Here is a 22,239-nt window from a genome sequence, read left to right on the forward strand (position 1 = left end):
GCCCCGGAGCTGCTCCCCTCATTTCATCTCAACTAACAAGGTCTCTTTTCTATTCCTGCATTCTTTATAACTTCATGACACAAAGGGGAGGGGGACACTGCACGGTAGCCCGAAGGTTGGGGAGGAGGGAATCAAACAGGTGGGGTTGTTGCAGGGACCCCTGTGAATACTGACACGGAGCAGCTGCGCTCTGATACACTGGTCCTCTAATGCACTTGCCCCTATTCTAGGCGAGACTACTCTATTTTAGAAAACCTAAGGGAGGGGATTGACTCAGTCCCAAGTGATCAATCCCAATTTTGCTTTTGCGTTGCGCCCCCGGCTGATTTCAGCCAGGGGCACTCATGATAGCAGCGGACAGTACAGAGACGGAGAGATAACCGTCATCCGTTGCCATTTTTCTCCGGCAGTAGGGTACACAGAACGACCGGTAACCATCTCTGCTATCATTGCAAAGCAAGTGAATGCTGCGGTGTAAGCACTGGGTATCGCCTCTCTCATCCGCGGCATCCAGGACACATACATGCCGGAAAAAAAAAAAAGCTGAACGGGCTCCATGGTTGCCGTTGCTATGGCGTCTGCCAGGGCAATCCAGGGAAAAACGGCGCGAAAGGATTGTCAGCTGATGGTTTCCCGGAGGAAGGAAGATACTATGACATTTCACCCAGAACCCCCCGCGGATTACGATTCAACCCTGAATTCCAAGGGGCGTGCTATCAGCCTGAAGGTCGCGTCGCCAGGTGTTTCTTGGACGGCCTCTTTTCCGCTTGCCTTGGGGGTTCCACCGCAGTGCCTGTCTGGTGATGTTAGTTGGCTGCTTGCGTAGTGTATGATGGCTATTTCCCTGCCAAATTTCAACTTTCTACCCCCAACTGTTTCACTGAGACTGCAGTTCAAAACAAAACGAAGGTAAGAAGAATGTTTTGGGAGTTTTTAATAACAGAAAAAGGGTACTACTTTCACTTTCTTCTTATTCAATAGTGGCTGAACTAATTTTCCTCAGAAAATGTCGCCATCTGGCAGAGATCAAACCTTGAAGATTTCAGGCCAAATGGGAAGCGTTTTGGAAAGTTATAAGGAACTGAAACAAAGGGTTGAACTTAAATGCTTGTGCAATTTGAACTACAGTGGTGGCTGCTACTCTAATAAAATGAGTAAATACTATAAAAAATATGTATTTTGATATGAGAATGAATTCTCTTATCTACTGTTTACATTGTGTACTGCTCATCTAAAGGGACCTGCTGTTACATACTGAATAGTACTTAGAATTTAAAGACCTTCAGTGCACCCACCATGAACCCGCTGTTGAAGCCAGATATTAGAAATGAAGTGTACTAGATCTTTCTTTCATTCTCTCCCCAGTGAAACAGACCTTTTACAAAAAATTTCCAAGACACTCTGATAAACAACCCAGCACTGTGCCTTACCTGCCCTTATAAAATAATGCGGAGAACAAACATGAGCAATCATTCTCTTGGAACTGCCTGGCTTTGAATTGGCTTCTGCCTCCACCAGGTGGTCTTTTATTAGTGTTTTGTATTTATTTTATTTATCATTGTGACCTTCTTTAGTGGCTTGTACAGCACTCCTTGTTCTTTGGCAAAGGGCAGAAGTGGGGAGCAAGCAGATTAGAAATAAAATGATTGTTAGGCTGAGATTTTCAGAGCAACCTACGGGATGTGGAAGCATTAAGATTAATGGAAATTGGGTATCTAAATTTCCTAGACAGCTTTTTAAAAGCTCAGCTTTGGGTTCTAATCCTTTGTGGATGTGAGTTGTTGCAGAACATTTCATCTGTCTGAAGTACATCAACGAGTGGAAAACTTGTCATTATGGCAGATCTAAACTTTTCCATGATATTTTTTTCAATGGAAAATGGCTTTTCCTTTGAACTCAAATGTCCACATTTGTCATTGAAAAATCAAAAACTGATTTTTTTTTGTCCTTCTGTTTTTAGAAACCAAAAATCTTAAATTTTGGAGGCTTATAGTTTTGGGAGGTTTTTTTTTCCCCCTAACCAAACCTGAAATTTTTCAAAGAAAAAATGTTGATGAAAATGAAAAAAAATGTTTTTTGTCATAATTTTCAAACATTTCTCAACCAGCTCTACTTGTCAGTTTCACCTTCCTGCTGCTGACTCATAACTGGCGTAGTAGCAAGAGCTGAGCCACCAGGAACAAAAGAGGAGGGGAGCAGTGAAATAGCCAGGTGCAAGGGAAAGATCCAAATAAGTGAGTGGGGGAGCATCCACTGAACAGTGTGTGTGTGTGGGGGGGTGGGAAACAGAAGAGGATTAAAACCTCAGGTACTCAACTGTCATTAAAAAAGGGTGGGGAAGGGTTCTAGCCCTCTTAATTGCAAAGAAAAGCTTAAACAATGACCCAAGTGTAACTAATGCAGTTGCATCTGCCTGAGGGCTTGTCTACACAGAGAAGTTTAGTGTATGACTACACTTGCAGCTGTACAGCGCTGGGAGTTACAGCTGTCTTCGTACAGCTGTGTAGGGAAAGTGCTGCAGTGTGGCCACATTTGCAGCATTTGCAGCGCTGTTGGGAGTGGTGCATAGGCATTCTGGGATACCTCCGAATACCTCTGGAGGCCAATTACAGCACTTTTGGTGGCCACACTGGCGAAGCAGCACTGCATCACCAGCGCTGCAATCGTTATACCCCAGGCAGAGCAGGAGTACAGCCAGCGCTGCAGCCAGCGAGATGCAGCGCTGTATGTGCCTTGCAAGTGTGGACGGTGAGTAAGTTGCAGTGCTGTAAACCCACCACCAGTGCTGCAACTGCTGCAGTGCTGTAAACCCAACCAGCAGCATAATTTAGTTATTGTGTTAGGGTCTCTGCAGATTCAGGACTTGTCTACATGCGGAAGTTTACTGGCGTAATGATACTGGAATAATTACCCCACTGTAGTTTTACCACTATTACTCCCTATGTTGACACTCATTTTGCAATATGAGAGCCTATTTTTCCTTTACCTTATGTTGCACTGGAAGTGGTTTAAGTGCTAAACCATAAAAAGGCACTTATTCCAGAATAAGAGTGTCCACATATGGTATTATACTGGTATAATTATTCCTGTATAATTATGACAGTAAAATTTCCCCATGTACGCAACCACTGAGTCTGCAGAGAACCTGACACAATAGCTTTGAGAGGGGGAACCAAGGGAGCAATGCCTGCCGGAATTTGCAGAGAGCCTGACACAATAGCTCTAAGAGGGAGGATCTGCCCCATGCATCTCCATGGAGTGTTAACGCTAAGACTCACTGCTCTAAGAAGGTCCAACAAGGGGACTTGTGTGTGGGATAGAAGGGGAAGAGTACAGCAGGCTGAGCCAGTCCACCCAAGCAGATACCTCCTGCCAGCTGGGGAAAGCACTGAGGTCCCTCTGTGCTACCAGCCTTATCTCTGCGCAGGCTCCATTGGCTCCAACTACAAGGCCAGCCTGCCTGGGGACCTGGGTTGCATCAATCCAGCTCTGCAAAGAGTGGGAGGGTCCTGCTGGGTAGGGAGCGGCAGCCAGCTGGGCTGAGGCGGGGAGGGAGGAGGCGGGGGACCCTGCACCCAGACCATTCTGGAGGGAATGCCTGCAGGAGGTGGCAGTTATTTATACACGGGGAAGGAGGCAAGGGGTATGGCTGGGCCAGCTCACTTTTCACAGCAAGGGAGGGGGAGCAGGCCCTGAGCTGCTGGGAGCTTCCCAGGCTGGGAGAGTCCACACCCTCCCCTCTCCCCCTGTGGAAAGCGGAGCAGCCCATCCTGCCCCTGCCCCCTCCCATCAGAAAAAAGCAACAGCCAGCGGCAGGGCCTTGCTGGGTCAGGTGGCTCTGGGCCTGGAGGGGCCAGGCTGGCGGCTGGGCTGGCGGCCTTGTGGTTGGAGCCAATGGAGCCTGCGCAGAGGTAGGACCAGGAGGGCCTGATGCCTGGTGTGCTGGGGACCTGCCCTGTCCCCCCATGAGCAGCCCAAGAAGGGATCCTCTCTGCACCCACCAGTCCCCTAAGTGCCTGGCGGGGACCTGCTCGGGGGCTCTGTCATGAACCTGTCCCTTTGGCCCAGCCAGGGAGCAGGTGGCGCCCCCTTGTGCCTGGCTGCTGGTTCGTGGGGGGGGGAGGCGGCCGCGGGGGAGCTGCTGTGGAGAGTGAGCTAAGTAGGGGAGAGGGGTCAGCACAGGCTACTGCCCCGGGGAGCGAGGGGTGCCTGAGTGGGCATGTCAGGCGTCGTGCTACGGGCTGGCACTCAAACACCACGGCGATGGGCGCAGCGTAAAGCCCCTGTAGAATAGTCACCGTTTGATCCCTCAGGGTGGCTGGTGCTGCACAGCCACATGCCGCCCCTTATTGAGGGCACATTGTAAAACTTCAGCCCTAAGACATCTCAAAAATGACTTAAGCTGCATTTCAATAGCCTTCCAAGGAAGTCAGCCCTCACTCCCATCTATCCCTTCCTGCCTCATATGCATTTCTGAGCTGGGCGTTGCCTTGCAATTTATAGTCTACCACAGCTACAGGAACAAAACTGGGTCAATGGTGGGAACCTGGAATTTGGCTTATGATGCCTGCTGGAAAGGCAGGTGCAAGGTCAACAACTAAGCCAGAGCTTTCTGAGCCATTTTTTTGCAAACCTTACAACCCGTATTCCCAGGCATTCCATTACCTTCCCAGTGTGGAAATAAGATCAACTGTTTTGACTAGAATTGAGTGAATAATTTAAAGTGATTGATTAATTCAGCCTCATTCTTGACTTTCAGCGAGTAGAATGCAGTTTTCTAGTGTATTCTTTGTTAATCAAATGTACTTACCTTTTTCACCCCACTTGTGGCCCTCTAAGATTGGATCACAAACACTTAGCTGCTGCTATTGTTCCCTGATATTTGACATTTGAGTTGTGACGAGGCACATAAACCACGTTATTGTTTGTGTTCCTTGACTATGGGAGTGTAACTCTTATAATCAGTAGAGCCTGAAAGGGTTTGAGTTTCTCCTGCAGAAGTAGAAGTAGAGCAAGGTAGCAGACTAACAGGAATAGGGAATTTTAGCAAAATGTTAAATCTTTGCCTTTCTAGACCACTCAAGCCTTGCTTAAGGCATCATTCCTGCCATAATGAGATGACTGTAAAATGTATTGTCAAAGAAAAGAGTTATATTAACTTCTTTCTCATCACATTCACACAAAACAATTGCGCAAAAATGCAATCCTGCTTTGAATAGGGTAGTTAGATTCTTGTCTGAGTCATGTAATTGCTTCTGGTACAGGATACTGACATTCTAGCTTGTAAATTTTTTGAGGTCTGAACTGTCGGGCAATGAGCTCCTGCTCTGTGAGCAGGACTCTGAGGTGCTACGGCAAAACAAACAATTATTTCATTAAAATATTACTATGAGGGTACTGCTCTGGACCCTGTCACCCTTAAGCTAGGGTCTCATTCATGGTCAGCAGATATTTACCAGGCACCCATCTGGCCATGTTCTTGCAAATTGATGGGAAATGATTTCTTAATCTCTGCCCTTTTTACTGAGAATCCCAAGTGAGGTATGCTCCAATAATCCGTTTCTCACTTCCTCTTTCTGAAGGTTGAAGGTTGTTTTCCTCTCTGGGCTGTTCAGTGTGAAATGCTCAAAGGCTGAGATTTTTAAATCTGTCTGAGGATTTATATGCTCAGATTCCATTAAAAATAATGGGTAGCCCCCCCAACAGTCTAAAGGCCAAGCTTCGCCCTTGTATAACTCCACTGACTTCAGAGGAGTTACCAGCAGGGAGGAATTTGACCTTGGAACTCAAGTAGCCTATTTCTAAGCAAGACATTCAGCATACAGTGATCAGACAAAAAAGAGTCTGCTTAAGAGGGATTGTTATAAATGTGTATGGGTAGGGTTTTGTGGCCTGCCTTGTGCAGGGGGTCAGACTAGATGATCATATTGGTCCCTTCTGACCTATGAGTCTATGAGTCTAAGAGGTCTAGTCTGAACGTCTGCAAAGCTCATCTAGATATGTTCCCCTGGGGTTCTATTACACCACTCTCTAGAAATAAATGTAAGGCTTCTCTTTCTCCCACCCTGGCCCTTCCAGGATCTCAGTCTGCTAAAGTCACATCCCTCTGATATCCAGTCTCCCAAATCATCCTCACAGCCTTGTTGTACCTTTCAAGTTTATTTGATGTTCCTGATTTACTATCTACAAAGGCTTGCCTGCACCACCATCCCTCACGGGGGTTGTCTAGAATAGGATGTTGAATTTAAAGCAGAGTCAGTTAACACATTAGCTAACTCCAGCCTTTCTCCTAATGTAGAAATAGGTTGCCTTGAATTACCTGGTCGAGATCAACTCTAATAGAGTGCTAGAAATGGTCAGGGCCATGTTAACTGACCCCAACCTAACCCTGACCTCTTCTCCAAGGGGTGTTTCTCTGGACCTGCTCCAATTCCATTCAGGACTGTATTCACCTCTGGGTTAACACTGTCACTTCCTCTTTTGGGTTCAATCTTTGTTTTCTCAAATGTTCCTTGGAAGGTAGAGACACCATTTGCAATCCTCCACCCTGGGAGGAACTGGTTGTCTGCTGTTGGGAGAAGTCCTTCTGGGATGCTGATAAGCCCTCTTGCAAATGTTTGCTGTTTCTGAAGGAAGGCGTTAGCTTGTGAGTCAGCTGTCTGTCTTTCAAGGAACAGGAGTTGCTTCCTCTTAGCAGCAATTCAGATCTTGATCAAAGATGATTGTTGGCAGAGTGAAACCAGTCTGGCTGTCACAGTTTGTAAGCTGTTGTCATCATCACAGTCACTGACACAAAGTAATTGCGTGCGCACACCCAGCCCTGGTTGTGAAGGGAGTGGGTAGATCTTTGTCTGGTTCCCTTACTTGCCTCTGTGCCAGAGCTCTGAGGCAGAGTTTTGACCCCCTGCTGTGTCATGTAATGACCCATCCCATATTTCCAGTGGAAACAACTTGCACTTGCAAGTTTAAAAGTCTCTGCCTGTGAGAACTCAAGCCTGCAGGGTTCACAGTTAAATCTCAGTAAACAGTTATACTCAGATGTTCATGGACAACACTTACAGAAAGGGCACAAATGCAGCTGCAGCAAATTCATTTTTAAAAGCTAATGGGATAATGTTGTATCTGCCCTAATGCTGTTCAGAACAGCCCAACCAAGCCCATGAAATGAAAGACCAGCAAACACCAAACAATTCCACCGTGGGCTTTCTTTGTTTACTTCCCTCAGATCATTCAATATGCCATAATCCTCTACCCTGTCTTGCTGTCTACTCATTCTATCAAGAGATCAGCCTGCATGCCCCTTTGGTATACAGCTGGTTGGCAATTTTTTGACTTAACAGGTTTTTGTTCGGAAAATGCCATTGTATCACACCCAAAACTTTTCATGGGAACATATCAGTTCCAACAAAATTTTCACCAGGAAGAGTTTTTCAGGTCAAAATCAGAGCAAGGCCTTGAACCTGGGTCTTCTAAATCCCTGTGGAGTACCCAAACCACTGCCTATGCTAGAGTAACAGTTCTTGATGTTTCCAGGACTGTGAATCACCTTATTGCCCCCAGCCTCCAGCCTGAGGGAGTCATGCTGGTGCTTAATAGAGTGTCAGCTTTTCAGTCACTCAAGCACTTTCCTTCGATCTATAACAGCCATGACTTTGCCTTTCAGGTTAACACAAAGTGCGCCTCAGTCCCCTTGAAGCATCCCCCTCTGGTACCCAGCACCTGACACTGGCTACTCACAGACATCCCACATCCTCTGTCCCAAAGGCGCAGTGTTATCCCAGTTTTACCTTAAACTACTGCTCCTATGTAACATACAGCACTTGTAATGAAACAAAAGGTTTATTTAAGAATGAATAGGGAGAGGAACAAAAGGGTGTGATGGAAACAAATGGTTACAATACAAAACAAGATAATAAAATGTGAACTATGGACTACACTTATCAATAGTTCCCTTGCCTATCTAATATTGTTGGTTGTTCCCCCAAAGTTCAGTCTGTTGCAGAGCTGGCTGGCTTCCCAGGAACTAGGATCCAAACTTTCATGAAAAACACCCCCACTCAACAAGATGGCTCCTCAGTGAATGGATCCAGAGGGCCTATCCCCACTCTAAGTTATACTGAAACAGTCTGTCCTTATCCATAGACAAGGCCAACCCCTGTCTGTTGTAATGTTCCTTCTTGACCTCCAAGGGGTTTCGATTGTTTGCAGTTGTCTTTGATGGTTTTCCATTGACTGTTCTGGGATGAAGCAATGGTGGACAGTTTAGCCTGGCATTACGTCGCTGGCTGACCAGGAGATGTGGCCACTCTCTCTGCATGAATAGGCCATCACTGAATAATATTACTACCTGGTGACATCTTTTAACCTTACAACCATCAGGGCATAAACATCAATATAGTTATGTTATTCCTTAAATATCAATATCACCCATACACACATTGTGCCAGGATTATGCTTTCAGTAGAGACCTTACATGTTACCTTTTACGGACAATTACCCTGTAAGCAATGTATTTGATGTAGTGAGTTTGTAGGTCTGAGACAAGAGTTGTTTGCAAAGATGAGAGGACTCTTTGCCAAGGGGCCTTTGTGTCACAGGATAATCTCCATTTTCCGCCTGGAGCTGTTCTGCTTGATATAAATAATTAAATGTTTAGTAGGCCAGAGAGAGATTAACTCTGCAGCCCTGTGATTTGGGCAGTTATCTGGGATGTGGGAGACCCAGCTTCAAGTCCCTAATCTGTCTGATTCAAAGGAAGGACTTGTACCTGATTCTCCTGCATCCCAAGTGAGGGCCCTACCCATCTAACTTTTGGCCATTTTGGGGTGTGCGTGTGTGTCTCTCTCTCTTTTTATATGAAAAATTTCCAAAGGTCTCAGCTTTGTTCTGATACAGAACAGGAATATTTTCAAAAAAGTTTAATGAGATGGGGAAACCATTTCCCACTCAGGTGTAGTTCAATAGTCTTCTCCACACCTCACCCTGTGTTTAGAGCTCCCTGCCTGGCCCTGTGCTGAATGACCAGCCCCTCTTCACTCAGCCCCCTCCTTCTAGCTCACGTCCTCCACAAAGCGTAGCACCGGTAATCCATCAGGGTGGATAATTTCACATAAAATGACAAGCAATGTTTCCAATGTTCTGAGATTTTTCTCTCACCTTGTCAGCTGGTGCATTGTGGGCAAGATTTTCAAAAGAGCTCTTGGTCAGATTTCCAAGGGCTCAGCACACTCATTCAATTTACAGAAACAACAAGGAATCCAGTGACACCTTAAAGACTAAAAGATTTATTTGGGCATAAGCTTTCAAATAATAAATCCGTTAGTCTTTAAGGTGCCACCGGACTCCTTGTTGTTTTTGTGGATACAGACTAACACAGCTACTTCCTGATACTTCAATTTACAGAGTGCTCAGCTTCCATTTAGGCACCTAACTAGGGGGCCAGATTTTCAAGAAAGCTCAGCAGTCAGTGTGCTTGCACCATGCTGAATCTCTTGAAATCAAGCTCTGTGTGTCTGACTTATCCTGCCTGCCTAGCATGATTGTGTGTGTCTGCGTTGTCCAGTGTGGATCATATTAATAATGCTCCATAACCAATAATAAGAAACATTCAGCTTTGGGTCTAAGTGTCTCACATCAGGGTTAAGTCACCAGACTGGGATTCAGGAGATGTGGGCTTTAGCTCCCCGCCTTGCCATAGGCAATGCGGGGCAAGTCGCTTTATCTGCCTTAGCTCCCCAGCTGTAAAATGGGGGAAATCGTTCCTTTGTCTATTTAGACTGTAAGTTCTTTGGGGCAGGAGCTGTCTTTTACTCTGTATTTTGTACAGCACCAAGCACGATGAGGCCCTGATCTCAGTTAGGTTCCTGCAATGTAATATAAACAGTAATAATAATACCAGGTGTTCCTGTACCAATGAATCTTCTCGGCCATAAGAGGGAAAAAACAGTAAGACCGAAATATTTACTGTTCTTAAGAATGTGCGATTCCATGTGTCGTGCCTTTCAGAGCCGAAGCCCAAAAGTTTCTGGTTGTATCTTCACTAGCTTGCAATTTTGCATCAACACATTTTATGAAATATTCCATGAAGTGTTATATACAGCTGCAGACTGCCCCTCTCCCAGCTGGCTGTGGGGAAAACAGCAGTGATTGAAGTGCTTGCTTTCCCCCACAGGAGTAACTATACTTCCATTCTGCTGTTTGGGTGGTACCAAGTGGCTTTGTCTCTGCACTGAAAGATCAGCCAGTGGCTATACTAAAATGTCAGGCCAGCGTTCTCTAGAAGCTAATTGGAAGACTGCAGTGAATGAAATGCCTTTTATTTAAAAAAAAGAATAATTAAACAAACATTTTGCTGAGCCCGACTCCAGTGTAGCTGGTGGGCCCCCCTAATCAGCGTGTACAGAGCGCTGTGAAATTATACCGCTTGCTGCTGTCGTGGACAAAGGTCCCTCCCAGAGAACAAACAGCAGTATCTCGTCTTGCCTCAGGAACAAGCAGTGTTATTTTTGCTGCTAACTCCTTGTACTTGTGTATGCGGTGCTGCTATTGAGAACTTGCAGGCCAAAGATCACTGAGAAGAATGGGTTCGGTAGAGTGGATGGAGTCCAACTGAGGCCTGGAATCCAGTTATTGGCCAGTGCCCAATTAAAACCAGATCAAGGAGAGTAGTCAGTCTGGGACTCACCCCTTAGAGACACCCCCAACTTTTTTTTGGCACAAATATGCAGGAAATGAGCAGCATTACGGTTATTATTAAAGCTGCCTGGGTTGGGGAGGCAGGCAGATTTCACCAAGACTCTTTCCCAGCCTTGTGTAGCACAAGCTGCTACAGGGTATGTCTACACTGCAATGGGGAGATGCAGTTACACCACATGTTGATCAGCGCTATCACCAGTAACAATAGCAGTGAAGCCCCTCCACCCTGAGGACCCTAGGCGCATACTCAAGTGGCCACAGCCCATGCTGCTGCAGCTTCGCTGCTATTGCAACTCGATCTAATTAGACACAAGCTAGCTGAGGTCCATCTACACATGCTGTGATCACACCTCCCCACTGCTGCGCAGACATACCCTTAGAGGGGACGTAGCAATCTACAGGCTGAGCAGAGTCTTCATGTTTTGGTTGATGCAGGCTCCACTTAACCATATTTAAAAGGGCCTGATTCCCCACTGTGTCCCTCCACTTCTACACCAGTGTAGCTTCACTGCCATCAATGAGGTGATGCCAGCCAGAAACTGGAATAACGGAGTGGTGGATCAGGCCGGATATACTTCTTTCTGATTGCTGCTTTGGAGGAGAGTGAGGTGGGGCAAACAGTCTGATGGTGTAAATGAGGGGAAATGGGCTTGATGTTAGGATCTTTGATGGCCTCCTTGAGCCACTTTCATGGCACAAAGGGACTGCAAAGCTGGTGGATCTCACCAGATGGGAATAAATTCAGCATAGGGGAATCCCTGGGTGCCTGAAGCCTGCAGCATAGCTGGGAAAAGGGGCCATGAATAGAGTATTCTCAACCCCCAGAATGGCCATTTGGATTTGGGGCAATGGGGAACTGGGATTAATTTAGAGAAGACCTGAGGCTTTAGAACTGGGGAGTAACCAAGGTGATGTAGACTGAGTTCACCCAGACCTGAGGATTGGGGTCAGTACCTCTAGTATTCTGGCCATGCATTTCTGAAATACGCTACCAGCTTCCTGCTTTCTACCCTCCGGGAATACTGTCTAGCTAACTATTTTATAGTCCTATTCTGCTGCCCATCACCACCTCCTACATGTGACCAACTGGCAAGGGCAATCTTAGAGCAGCAGGCAGGACCGGCTCTAGGCACCAGCAAAACAAGCATGTGCATGGGGAGGCACAATTCCAAGGGTGGCATTTTTTTTTTATTTTTTTTTTTGCTTGGGGGCGGCAAAAAAACGGCCCTGGCAGCAGGTGGGAATGCCAATAATGGTTGGACTTGCATTCAGTTTACTGCACTGATTCCTTTTCCTTTAATTCCAAGTGATTAATTCCAGTGTGGAGTTATCCCATGGCAGTGCAAGAAGTATGACCATTTTAAGGAGGATCTGATTTCAAAGCCTCAAAAAGAAACGTATCCCTGAGGTACTGTAAACCAAACCAAATCAAACCACACACTGAGATTTTCCTGCTAGTACTTAATTTTGCCAATATCACATAAAGAAGTGTAATAAGAATTTGAAGCTAAATTCCTCTCCCTCTGCTGTAAATCAGTTTCTTCCTATGCACTAAATCCATAAGCTATACCACTCAGCTTGCCAAAACTCAACTGTGGGGTAAAGATTCAAAATGAGGACAATATGGAGAATTCTTAAGATGAGGCAGGATTCACATTCTCAGCAGAAATATGTTTTGCCACTTCCGTTGCATGACTCATTGTTTTGAAGGCTGTAATTTAAAATAATATAAGAGCAAGACCACCAGCTCTGTACCAAATGGGAGTAAATTTGGGTCCAGAATTTGGGGTTTCTCTTATAAGTAGACAGTAGCTGAGAGGTGTGAGCACACCTCCATGATGGCCTGGGTTAAGTTGACCATTCACTGAGTAATGAAGCACCTTCTGCATATGATGCCTTCAGTGGCACCCGTGTAACCTCTTAGGCTGGAATGGGTTTGCACAGGTGTTGCTGAAGAAAATGGGGTGGCACAGGTGTAGCTAAGGGTATAAATTTGGCCAGCAGAACTTCTGCCATAGATGGTGATGCTTAAGATGGAGAGAGTCTACCATGACAGTGTGAGTTTGTTGAGTTAGCACTTAGTATGGTTATGCTTTGAGTGTTTCTGCATCAGTTAGTGTCTTAGCTATTGTGCACAGTGGGAGGTGAGCTGTCTTTACTTATATAAAGGTGCTCAAATGGCTTTGTCTGTGGCCACTGAATATTCATTGCAAATCAGCCATTGTTTAGCAGGTTGTGTGTGGCCAGGGGTGAAAGTAAAATTGAACTCTTACTGGTATGGGGGCTGGCTCTTGGCCTCCTGAAAGGGGTGGGCCCTTGAGTGGAAGGGGTGGGGCAGCGGATCAGTGTTCCTCAGCCAGCCCATCCATGCTGCCTGGCCTGCGCCATCCTGGGCTCCAGCAGTGATTTAAAGGCCTGGGGCTCTGGCGGTAGTGGCAGCAGTGGCTGGAGCTCTAAGCCCTTTTAAATTGCCAGCCCTGGGGCAGCTGCTCCTTTTGCCCACCCATTGGTGGCCTGGGGGTGGGTGTACAGGGGGCAATGATGTTAAAGCTCTGCAGCACTTTAAGCAGGGTCCTTAGAGCGCTGCCATGGCAGCACTTTAAAGTCACCTGTATGGGCTGGTACTGGTGGCCACTTTTATGGGTATGCCGTACTGGCCCGTACTGCCTTACTTTCACCTCTGTGTGTGGCCCTTGCACAAGTGTGTTGTGTAAAAAGCCGTCTCTCTTCTGAACCCCTTGCAGAGAGAGGCTCAACCACAGTTATAGCAATGGCACTCTGCAAGTGCAAGCACTGTTGGAGGCTGCTACTTCCACAGGTGCTAATCCACATCCAGGCCAAAAGATTAAGGCCTCAGTTCTGCAAAGCACTTCAGCACGTACTTAAGGCCCAACCCTAACATCAAGGGATTTAAGCACCCACTCTAACTGGATTGGGGGTCTTGCTTGATAAGTACAACATAAGTGAATATCCTGCTGACATGGACTGTAGTTGAGCAGTGGGAACAGAAGCATTAGTATGTTGGGTCAGACCAGTAACCCATGTAGCCTGGGACTATTTTATCACAATCGGCTTCCCATCTCTAATTGTTGTTCTCTTCTATGATACAGTGTCTCCGTTTGCAAATAACATCAAACCTCTGAGAGTGCTGATGACCTGGCTAGAGGCAATGTGCCCTGTACTGTGGGCTGATGCTTTTTGCCAGCAGCTGTTGGGGTTCTTTTTGGGTTTTTTTTTATTTTTTTATTTTAAGGTATATCTGGTGAATTTAAATCCATCTATGAAGACCTTTTTTTTTTGGTTGCAAATAAAGCAGGAAAAAATGCCCTTTCCAGATAAATAAGGCATTTGGGCCCTGATCCAGCAAAGCACTTAAGCTCCACATGGGGCCAGTTGGTAAAGTTACTCCCTGCACAGTGCAACCTGCTGCTATCTTCATTAATGCAGAAAACACACTTTTGAGGTGCAACACTCCCATCAACCCAGAGTCAGACTTTGCGGGTGTTATGTTGCTTGTTTACTGGAGAGCTATACAGAGGGATACTTAGTCAATTAGTGGAAATACCCCATTTTGTAACAAAGGGTGTGTCTGCTTGGTACCTTCAGACCCACTTGGAGCATTCTGTTTTTGAGACGGCTTGGGGGACTGTGACATAATTTTTTGCCACCCTACCCCACCTAAATACAAGCAACTGGATCTGAGCCATGAGGAGCCATTTGCACAAGGTGCTGACATCCCAAGAGTAACTATCTCCTTGTACAGAGATTGGGCCTGACTCTCGCTGCCTTGGACCTATGAAGTCACTTACACAGGTACAAAGTGCCTCAGATGTTAGCTACCTGGTTGGCATAGCTACACCCTATCCTCCCGGGAGGTCAGTAAGTCAGCAGTGTTATTTACCAATGAGGACACTAAGGCAGGAGAGTTAGGTGATGTGACCAAGGTCACAGAGCCAGGTTTAGAGCATTGGAATCCCTTTTTCTCAGCCCCATGCTCTGTCAATGCTGCCTCTCCTGCTATTGTGGCCAAAGGTTACTGCACTAGGTGTTGTACCAAGAATCTGCCTTGGAGTGGAGCGGAACTTATGCTCACCCTAGTGCCCACCTCAGCAGCCTGGCTGTCCTTGCCCTCCACATAGTCATGAACTCATCTGGGGTTCTCCTAAATATCGAGGGAGCTAGGGCCAGGGTCTTTTCAGCCCAAGGCTGAGGCACTTTAGGGGAAACCAGTGGCTGGCTCTCAGCCCTGGTGATCTATGTTTTCAAGGCTGTAATTGCACGGGGGTTGGGGGGAGAGATTTAAGGAAATCTGAGAGTTTTCTTAGGCCCCTGGAATCAGCGGGGATCCTTGAGTGCACCTCAGTCTCAAATTCAAACCTGCCCCTGTGTTATTCAGGCAGCAATTCTATACTTAAAGGGGAGTTTCTCACTGGCTGAGCCACTATAACTGATGCTAAACGGCTCCCAATTTAAAATCCAGAGCAGCCCCAGCAGCTCACCCAGAAGTTTATTTACTAAAGTTGGCCAAGTACTGCAAAAAAGAGTTCCTAAGAATTAATTTGACTATTTTAAAGTATTCGCTTTGCTCTGCTCCTCCCTTACTGTCTTCGCTTTCTGCTAACGACAGTAATCGAAGGTTACTGGCCCAAATGTTCTTGGAAAGCAAATTTAGTATTCACGGTGGAAGTGTTTACAAGCTTTTGCAATCATGAAGTGGAAACAATACCATGTGATTTACCTGACCAATCATAGCTAATCAGTTCTGGTCAAGTTTACATTTGTGAGCTATCTAAAGTTTTTTTTAAAAAAAAAAATCTTTGACTGTTCATAATGAATGAATATAAAGATATCACAGTCAGCTCATGGATACTTTGCAAGGAGAAAAAAAGAATATAGGAATAGCCAGAGTAGATTGGAGAGTCCAATATCCTGTCTAACAATGGCTAAGTATTTAAAAGGAAGGTGTAAGAAACTCTGCAGGAGGTATAATCTTCCTAATCCAGAGCTTCACTGAAGTGCAGAAGCCCTTCAAAAACCTTTGCTTTATTTTTTGGTATTAACCATTATAACTTTGGATATTCTTGTTATCTAAATGTCTAATATCTCAATAAATGCTGCTAAAGTGGTATACTCTGGGATATCTTGTCTCAATGAGTTCTACAGGCTGTGTGCAAAAAAGAGGTTAAATTAACTGCATAAATTGTTTTAAGAGAATTATTCACTCAGCTCTGTGTTTAGCACCAGCTATGCTCCCAATCCTGCAAACTGCTTTGTGCAGGGAGACTCCAGTATCCACTCAGAGCTAGAGTGACCAGATGTCCCGTTTTTAAAGGGACAGTCCTGTTTTTTGGGACTTTTTCTTATATAGGTGCCTATTACCCTCTCACCCCCTGTCCTGTTTTTTCACAATTGCTATCTGGTCACCCTATTCAGAGCCCCCCTGAAGTCAAAGGACTCCTGTGTGGGCACAGGGATCTGGCCACACGAAGCAGTGTGCAGGATCATGTATAGCTTTATTCACAGGTCGTCTTATCATTCCCAAGATCACCTCCATACTAGCACAACTCTTAGGAAGAAGCAATTTACAACTAGGCTGTTTGGTGTGAAGGCACTTGAAGAACATTAAAATAAATTAGACTGCTATTGTGCCGCTGTTTTCTAGGGGATCCCTTTGCCAGGTTTTTTCTCCCGTGCATGATTGTACATACTGGAAAGCCTCAGGCATCATCTATTCAGTCTGGCATTTCTGAGAAAATATTCAAATTGAAACCCAGCTCCTCCTCCTGCGCAAATGAGAACCTGCCCTCCTCTCCTTCCCCCCCCCCCGCCCCCGGCCCGTAAAGCAGTTTAAATAAATCAGTTCTTTGTGCAAACATAACCCCAGTAAGGTCTCTGAAAAAGCAGCTCTCTGGAAATTAACAAACGCAGTTTTTTTGCAAGTGAAAACAAGCAGAGAGCAGAACATGCTAGCATTCTGTGTGCTGCAAACCTCCCACCTGCTTGAGAGAGAGATTTCTTCCTTTCTCTTGCTCTCTACTTCAAAGTTCCCCTTTGCCAATCTCACCTGCTAGAGACATGAAAGGCAGATTAGCACAAACATAGTCTGCACAACAAGCAGGCATCCCTTCATCCTTTCCCATCTTTTAGGTCTTTGTTCTGCTCCCCATTACTGTGATATACTGGTGCCTTTTGTGTTAATAAGATCGGCAATAGCGAAGTCCATCTTCCTGGAGGCTTTCATTAGGTTATACAAACTCTGCTGGAAAAGGGAATTGAGGCAGGGAGAGGGAGAGAAAAGGGTAATTGAGGCTGTGAATATCTTTATGGTGGGAAAGCAATATCAAATATTTTGCAGCACTGGCTAAGAGATCCAACTCTGCATTGGTGTATTTTATGATCCACGTGTGGGGGAAGGGGGGGAGAAGAAGGGAGGAGAGAGAGCTCCCACCTGTCCCTGGAATGTCATATGTGTGACAGATTTTTACCTATACCTGCCCGGGAGGGGTGGTGTGTGAGCCTTGTTCAGCCTCCCTGTGCCTTTAAAGTTCTCTTTACACACACAAGAAAAGAGGGAGGAGAAATAAAGTTTCATCATCAGTATTCCAGAGAACAGTCTTATAAAAACTTCATGCTCACGCTCACTAAGTCTCACATGCTTGGACAGCTTTCAGTTGTGACTTATCAGAATCCAGGCTGGAGGAAAGGAAGGAGAGAGGTTTATATCAACAGACAGCTGAGCACTTCGGCATTTTGGTACACTTCTGATTTACTGGCAAGTTAGGGAAAAGAGAGAGGAAACTAACTGTGTGCATTGGCCTCCAACAGGAATTCTAATCAAACAATGGGAGTTCAGCCTGAAAACAGCAAAGCTCCAGGAGTCAGCAGTAGCCCCAAAAGTTGTCGCACCTGTTACCGGAACATCTTTTGCAATATCAAGGTAAGGAGCTTAACTTTGTATTACTTTTCTCCCTTAGATGCTTGGGAGAATGAAGACATGTTCGCTTTTCAAATTTTCCTGAGTCTTTTACCAACAGCAGCATTGGTCCTGATTCACACTTTAGCTCCTAGAACTCAGTGCATTTGTTAAAACGCAGCATTTCAAACTCCCTCATCCTCCTGCAATACCAAATATTAAAAGAAGCTGGCAAACATGTGGCAGGGCAATGAATGTAGATTTGGGGGTACAGTAGTTCTTGGCACAGTGAATACTCGCAGTATAGTGCAATGCAAGTTTCTTGTGGAGATAGTTGTCCACAGTAAGAGAGGCACAGACACACAGGACCAAAATAACAGGTGGGAAAGCTATGCTGATTTACGCCACCTATGGATCTGACCCCCTACTATTTAACCCACAACATGTCTTTTGTTAGGGAATCATTGGGATCATGGTGTGAAAAGAGAACACTGCCTTAAAATCATATTAATTTGCTTGGAAAATCTCTGCAAGGACAATTCAATTGTTAATACGGTTACAAGTGTGAGAGATTTCTCTGCTGGTTTAGTTCTCCCTTCCTGTAGTCATCAAAGAGGTGGATTTATTACCCTGTAAATAAAGGGTGCAGATGATGTCCACACTAGCAGAGAGGGGTGTTGTTTTTTTAAAATGCCACAGCTAAAACCCTGCTATAGACAAGGTCTAGAGGTGTTAAAACTACAACTTGCCCTGTCTACACTAGCATTTAAAAACATGGTAGCAACCACATTTTGAAACGCACCCTTTTTCCCCATGCGCTTTAGTGTACTCTTTGGGCCCGACCCTAGCTAGTGTAAATGGTGTGATGGGTGTTAATGGAGCTGTGCTGGCTTGCACCAGTTGAGGATCTGGCCCTGCCTGTTTCGGTGGTTAGAACTCCCCCTGAGGACATTTTAATTCTTTGCTCCCTCAACCCAAAGTCTAAAAAACTCAACAGCTCCTAGAGAACTGCTGGGAGATCCAGTTCCTAAACTAACCATGTGAAGCTTTCTCTATTTCACAGACACATGCCTATATTCTTCTACTGATGTGGGTAGCACAAATGGGAAGGAATAACATGCATTGTGTAAACAGGGAAATAGCCCCGTGTGTGTGAGAGCATGAGCCAGCAGGCATGTGTGTGTGAAAGGTGACAGAACAGATGGGGTGGGGCAGTATGCAGCTGGCTGCAGGAGTTCAGCATGGCACAGCAGTGGCATCGCTACCTGTAAGATCTGACTCCCCGGTGTCAGTGACCCACTGAGAAGCAAAGCAGTAGACCAGCCATTGATCTCCAGGGTGGCAGCAGTTGTCAGTGCTGGTGCACTCTGCCCCTGGGGCTGATGACTTCCCACTGGCATCAGATAATAGTTGTTTGTTTACCATCTGATAGTAGCTCTGTAAGGGTTTGTCAGCACTTCCTTTAGGAACCAAACCTTTTACTATAGCAGGTCTCAGATGCCCCAGGCTATGCCAGGCACTGAGCTCCCAGGCACACCTTTTTTTAACCTGATTGTCTTTTAATCATTTGTTTCCTTTTCCTCTGATGGGCAAAGAATAAGCCCTCTTCTTCCCCCACTGCCCCTTCTGAGGGTCTGATACTTCTTGAGCAGCCCTACAGCAACACTGAATAAATAAAGTTAGCTAATTTGTACCACCTCTTCTGCTCTGGTTACACCCGTATAAATCCACAGTAACTCCCCCAAAGTCTTAGCCCTGACTGTCAGCTGCATCGGTCGCTTTGGACTGCCCTGCTAACACAGAGAGGCTCTAACCCCACTGAATGAACCGTGGGGCATTCTCCTGTGGTGCAGAGCTGGCTATGTCACCTTGTCTCCCATTTGCTGCCAAAAAGGTATGGGACAGGGAAAGGGGCATCTTCAGGGTTCTCTATGCCCTGCTAATCTCTGGCTACCATAATGGTTGAAATGTGGTATGCAGGAAGTCATACTAGATGATCAAATGGTCCCTTCTGGCCTTAAACTCTATGAATCTATGAAATGCACCTTCGGCTGTTGGCAGCTGGTCTAATTTAGAGCAGCCTTCAGGTTACTCCAGTTTATACCAAGCGACAGACTCAGGGTACAGCCAGCCCAGGACTGGAAGTCTGAAAACCATTCTTAAAAACCACCTGAACTGTGCTGTCCTGAAAAAAGAACAGGAGTACTTGTGGCACCTTAGAGACTAACAAATTTATTTCAGTATAATCATATTTCGTGAGCTACAGCCCACTTCCTCGGATGCATAGAATGGAACACACAGACAGGCGTTGCAGTGTGTGGTCCTCAGCAGCAACCCAGGTTTGGGCCCAGGCTTTACTGCAGATTTCTGCAGTTATAACTGACAGCAGAATCTGTCCCACAGGGCAGTATGTACTACTCGTGTTGGCACAAAAGGCTGCTGGATGCCTGGAGGGAGGCAGGAAAAATATCCAAGACCTTAGAGAAATCATTGGTCTCTAGGCTGTTTTAAGGTTGAAAAACTTGTTAGAGTGGAAACAGTTATTTTACAGGATTATGCCCTAAACATTAATATCCTTCTAATTAGGGTCCACCCAAATCCGACATATCTTCATGAGAGAGACAAGGCAGGTGAGGGAATATCTTGTATTGGACCAACTTCTGTTCATGGAAGGGACAATCTTTCGTGTTTCACAGAGCTCTTCTTCAGGTCTGGGTAGCTCGAAAGCTTGTCTCTTCTGACAGCAGAAGTTCTTCCAGTAAAATATATTCCCTCACCCACCTTGTCTCTCTGATATCCTGGGACCATCCCAGCTACAACAACACTGCAAGCAGCAGATCTTCCTTGTGTTTCGAATAGTAATTTCTGCACTATACTGCTCTATTCACAATGGCTTGGGTCTCATGGACCCAGGAACCTTCTGTCAGTGGAGCTTTTTTCAGCTCATTTGTGCAAAGCTTCAGGCTACTATTTGACCCCTTGCTAAGCCTGGATAACCAGGTAGCATGCCTTCTTTCACCTCCAGCTTGCTAGGAAGCTCTATCCCTTCCTCCTGGTTGAGGGCCTGGACACAGTGATCCAGGCATTGGTCACCACCAGGCTGGATCAGTGTAACTCATTGTATCTGAATCTGAATGTGAAGATGATACAAAGGGTTCAGCTTGTACAGAATGTTACTGCCCACTGTCTACATGGCTCAGGCCATGAGTACATCAGGCCCGTGTTCATGTCCCTCCGCTGGTTCCCAGTCAGCTTCCAACACCAATTTAAAGCCTTGGTCCTATTTTTCAAAGCTATTAATGGATCAAGCCCCAGCTATACCAAAGGCCAATTTTGATCTTTGAACCACCACAGCTACTGTACATCTCTGGAGCAATGCAGAACCTAAAGCCCAGGAGGAAGCATGTGAGAGCTCGGAGCAAAGCATTCTCTGTTGATCTTGCAAATCCAAAGTCTCACCATCTTTAGTAAATGTTGTAAGGCCTTTCTCTTTGACTTTCTACCATAAGCGACACTCAGTAGATGAACGACTCCTTTTAGTACTCTCCTGCCAGTGTTGCAAAGAAGTCTTTGAATAAGTTAGTCAGACCTGTTAGCATTTACAAATGAAGAAACAGTAAACTAAAAGTTATTAGTATTATTAGTTATTTCTCTGCCTTATAAACATGTATAAAAGTTAATGCTTTTTACAAGACAGAGAAATAGCTAAGCCTTTGTGAGACAATATATTGTGTGTATATATATTTTCTCCAAGCATCTTAACTAACCAGTAATACTGAGATTCTTTGTCTGTAAAGATGGGATGGAAGTCTGGGTCAAAAATGATTTCCTCTGAGGTTGAAAAGTGACTGACAACCAGTGGCCACCAATGCCCTCGGTCAAAAGATGTCGTGGCAAATGCAACATGAATGGATGGGAGCATTATTGTGCCATGAGGGTTTCATCTTTAACCCAAGAGCAATAGTTTGCCTGGCAGAGTAGCCCCCCAGTTTATAAAGCATTCTACCCCTGATTTAAAAGATACATGCTGGCACTACAAATAATGTATTCAATAAGTAGCTGGTTCTGTACCAATAGTCACTTGGGCTGTGCACATAAACAATTACATGATCAGGGCGTCAATGAATAAAGCTAAGTGTCCTCATATAAACAATAACAAGTGCTGAACACGGCTGTAATTCCAATATACCAAAATTGCTAAGGGGCACAATCCCATACTCTTGGTGTCCCTAAACCTCCGACTGCCAGAAGCTGAGACTGAATGTCCTGTTCTGGCATTCCCTCTGAAGGATCTGGCACAGGCCACTCTCGGAAGACAGGATACTGGGCTAGATGAGCCACTGGTCTGACCCAGTGTGGCCATTCTAACTACGCACTCCAGGTACTGATAATGAAGCCTATATTTATTAGAGGTAGCAGTATTCACAGGCCAGCATTTCCAAAGTGCCTTGCTCGAGACCAATTCCCAAAATAACAAACACAGCTTTTTAAAACAGAGCATCCTGTTCCCTCCCTCCCTTAATCTACTGTCGAGGGAGCTCCCAGTATGACCCAGTCATTCTGAGGTGGGACGGGCTGTGCTGCTACTCTGTGCGGTTGCAGTTAGAGGGGGCTAGCTCTCCCTAATCTCT

The 22,239-nt window shown here is 45.6% G+C and overlaps 1 protein-coding gene across 4 annotated transcripts in view; it reads left to right on the forward strand.

Moving 5' to 3' along the window:
• Positions 1–22,239, forward strand: part of SLCO2A1 (solute carrier organic anion transporter family member 2A1) — a 114,598-nt gene that overhangs the window by 10,930 nt on the left and 81,429 nt on the right. The window contains exons 1-2 of one of the 4 annotated variants that reach the window (XM_032769805.2): positions 836–909; positions 17,521–17,632. In XM_032769805.2, the coding sequence (XP_032625696.1) occupies positions 17,537–17,632 (96 nt within the window). In that variant the 5' untranslated portion in view covers positions 836–909; positions 17,521–17,536. Of the gene's footprint in view, positions 1–835; positions 910–11,984; positions 12,104–17,314; positions 17,411–17,520; positions 17,633–22,239 lie in introns of those variants that run through there. The other 3 variants (XM_075068622.1, XM_032769804.2, XM_032769803.2) reach the window with 3 other exon arrangements.

This window comes from Chelonoidis abingdonii, chromosome 8 (genome assembly GCF_003597395.2).
Source record: "Chelonoidis abingdonii isolate Lonesome George chromosome 8, CheloAbing_2.0, whole genome shotgun sequence".
NCBI classification, from domain to species: Eukaryota; Metazoa; Chordata; order Testudines; family Testudinidae; genus Chelonoidis; species Chelonoidis abingdonii.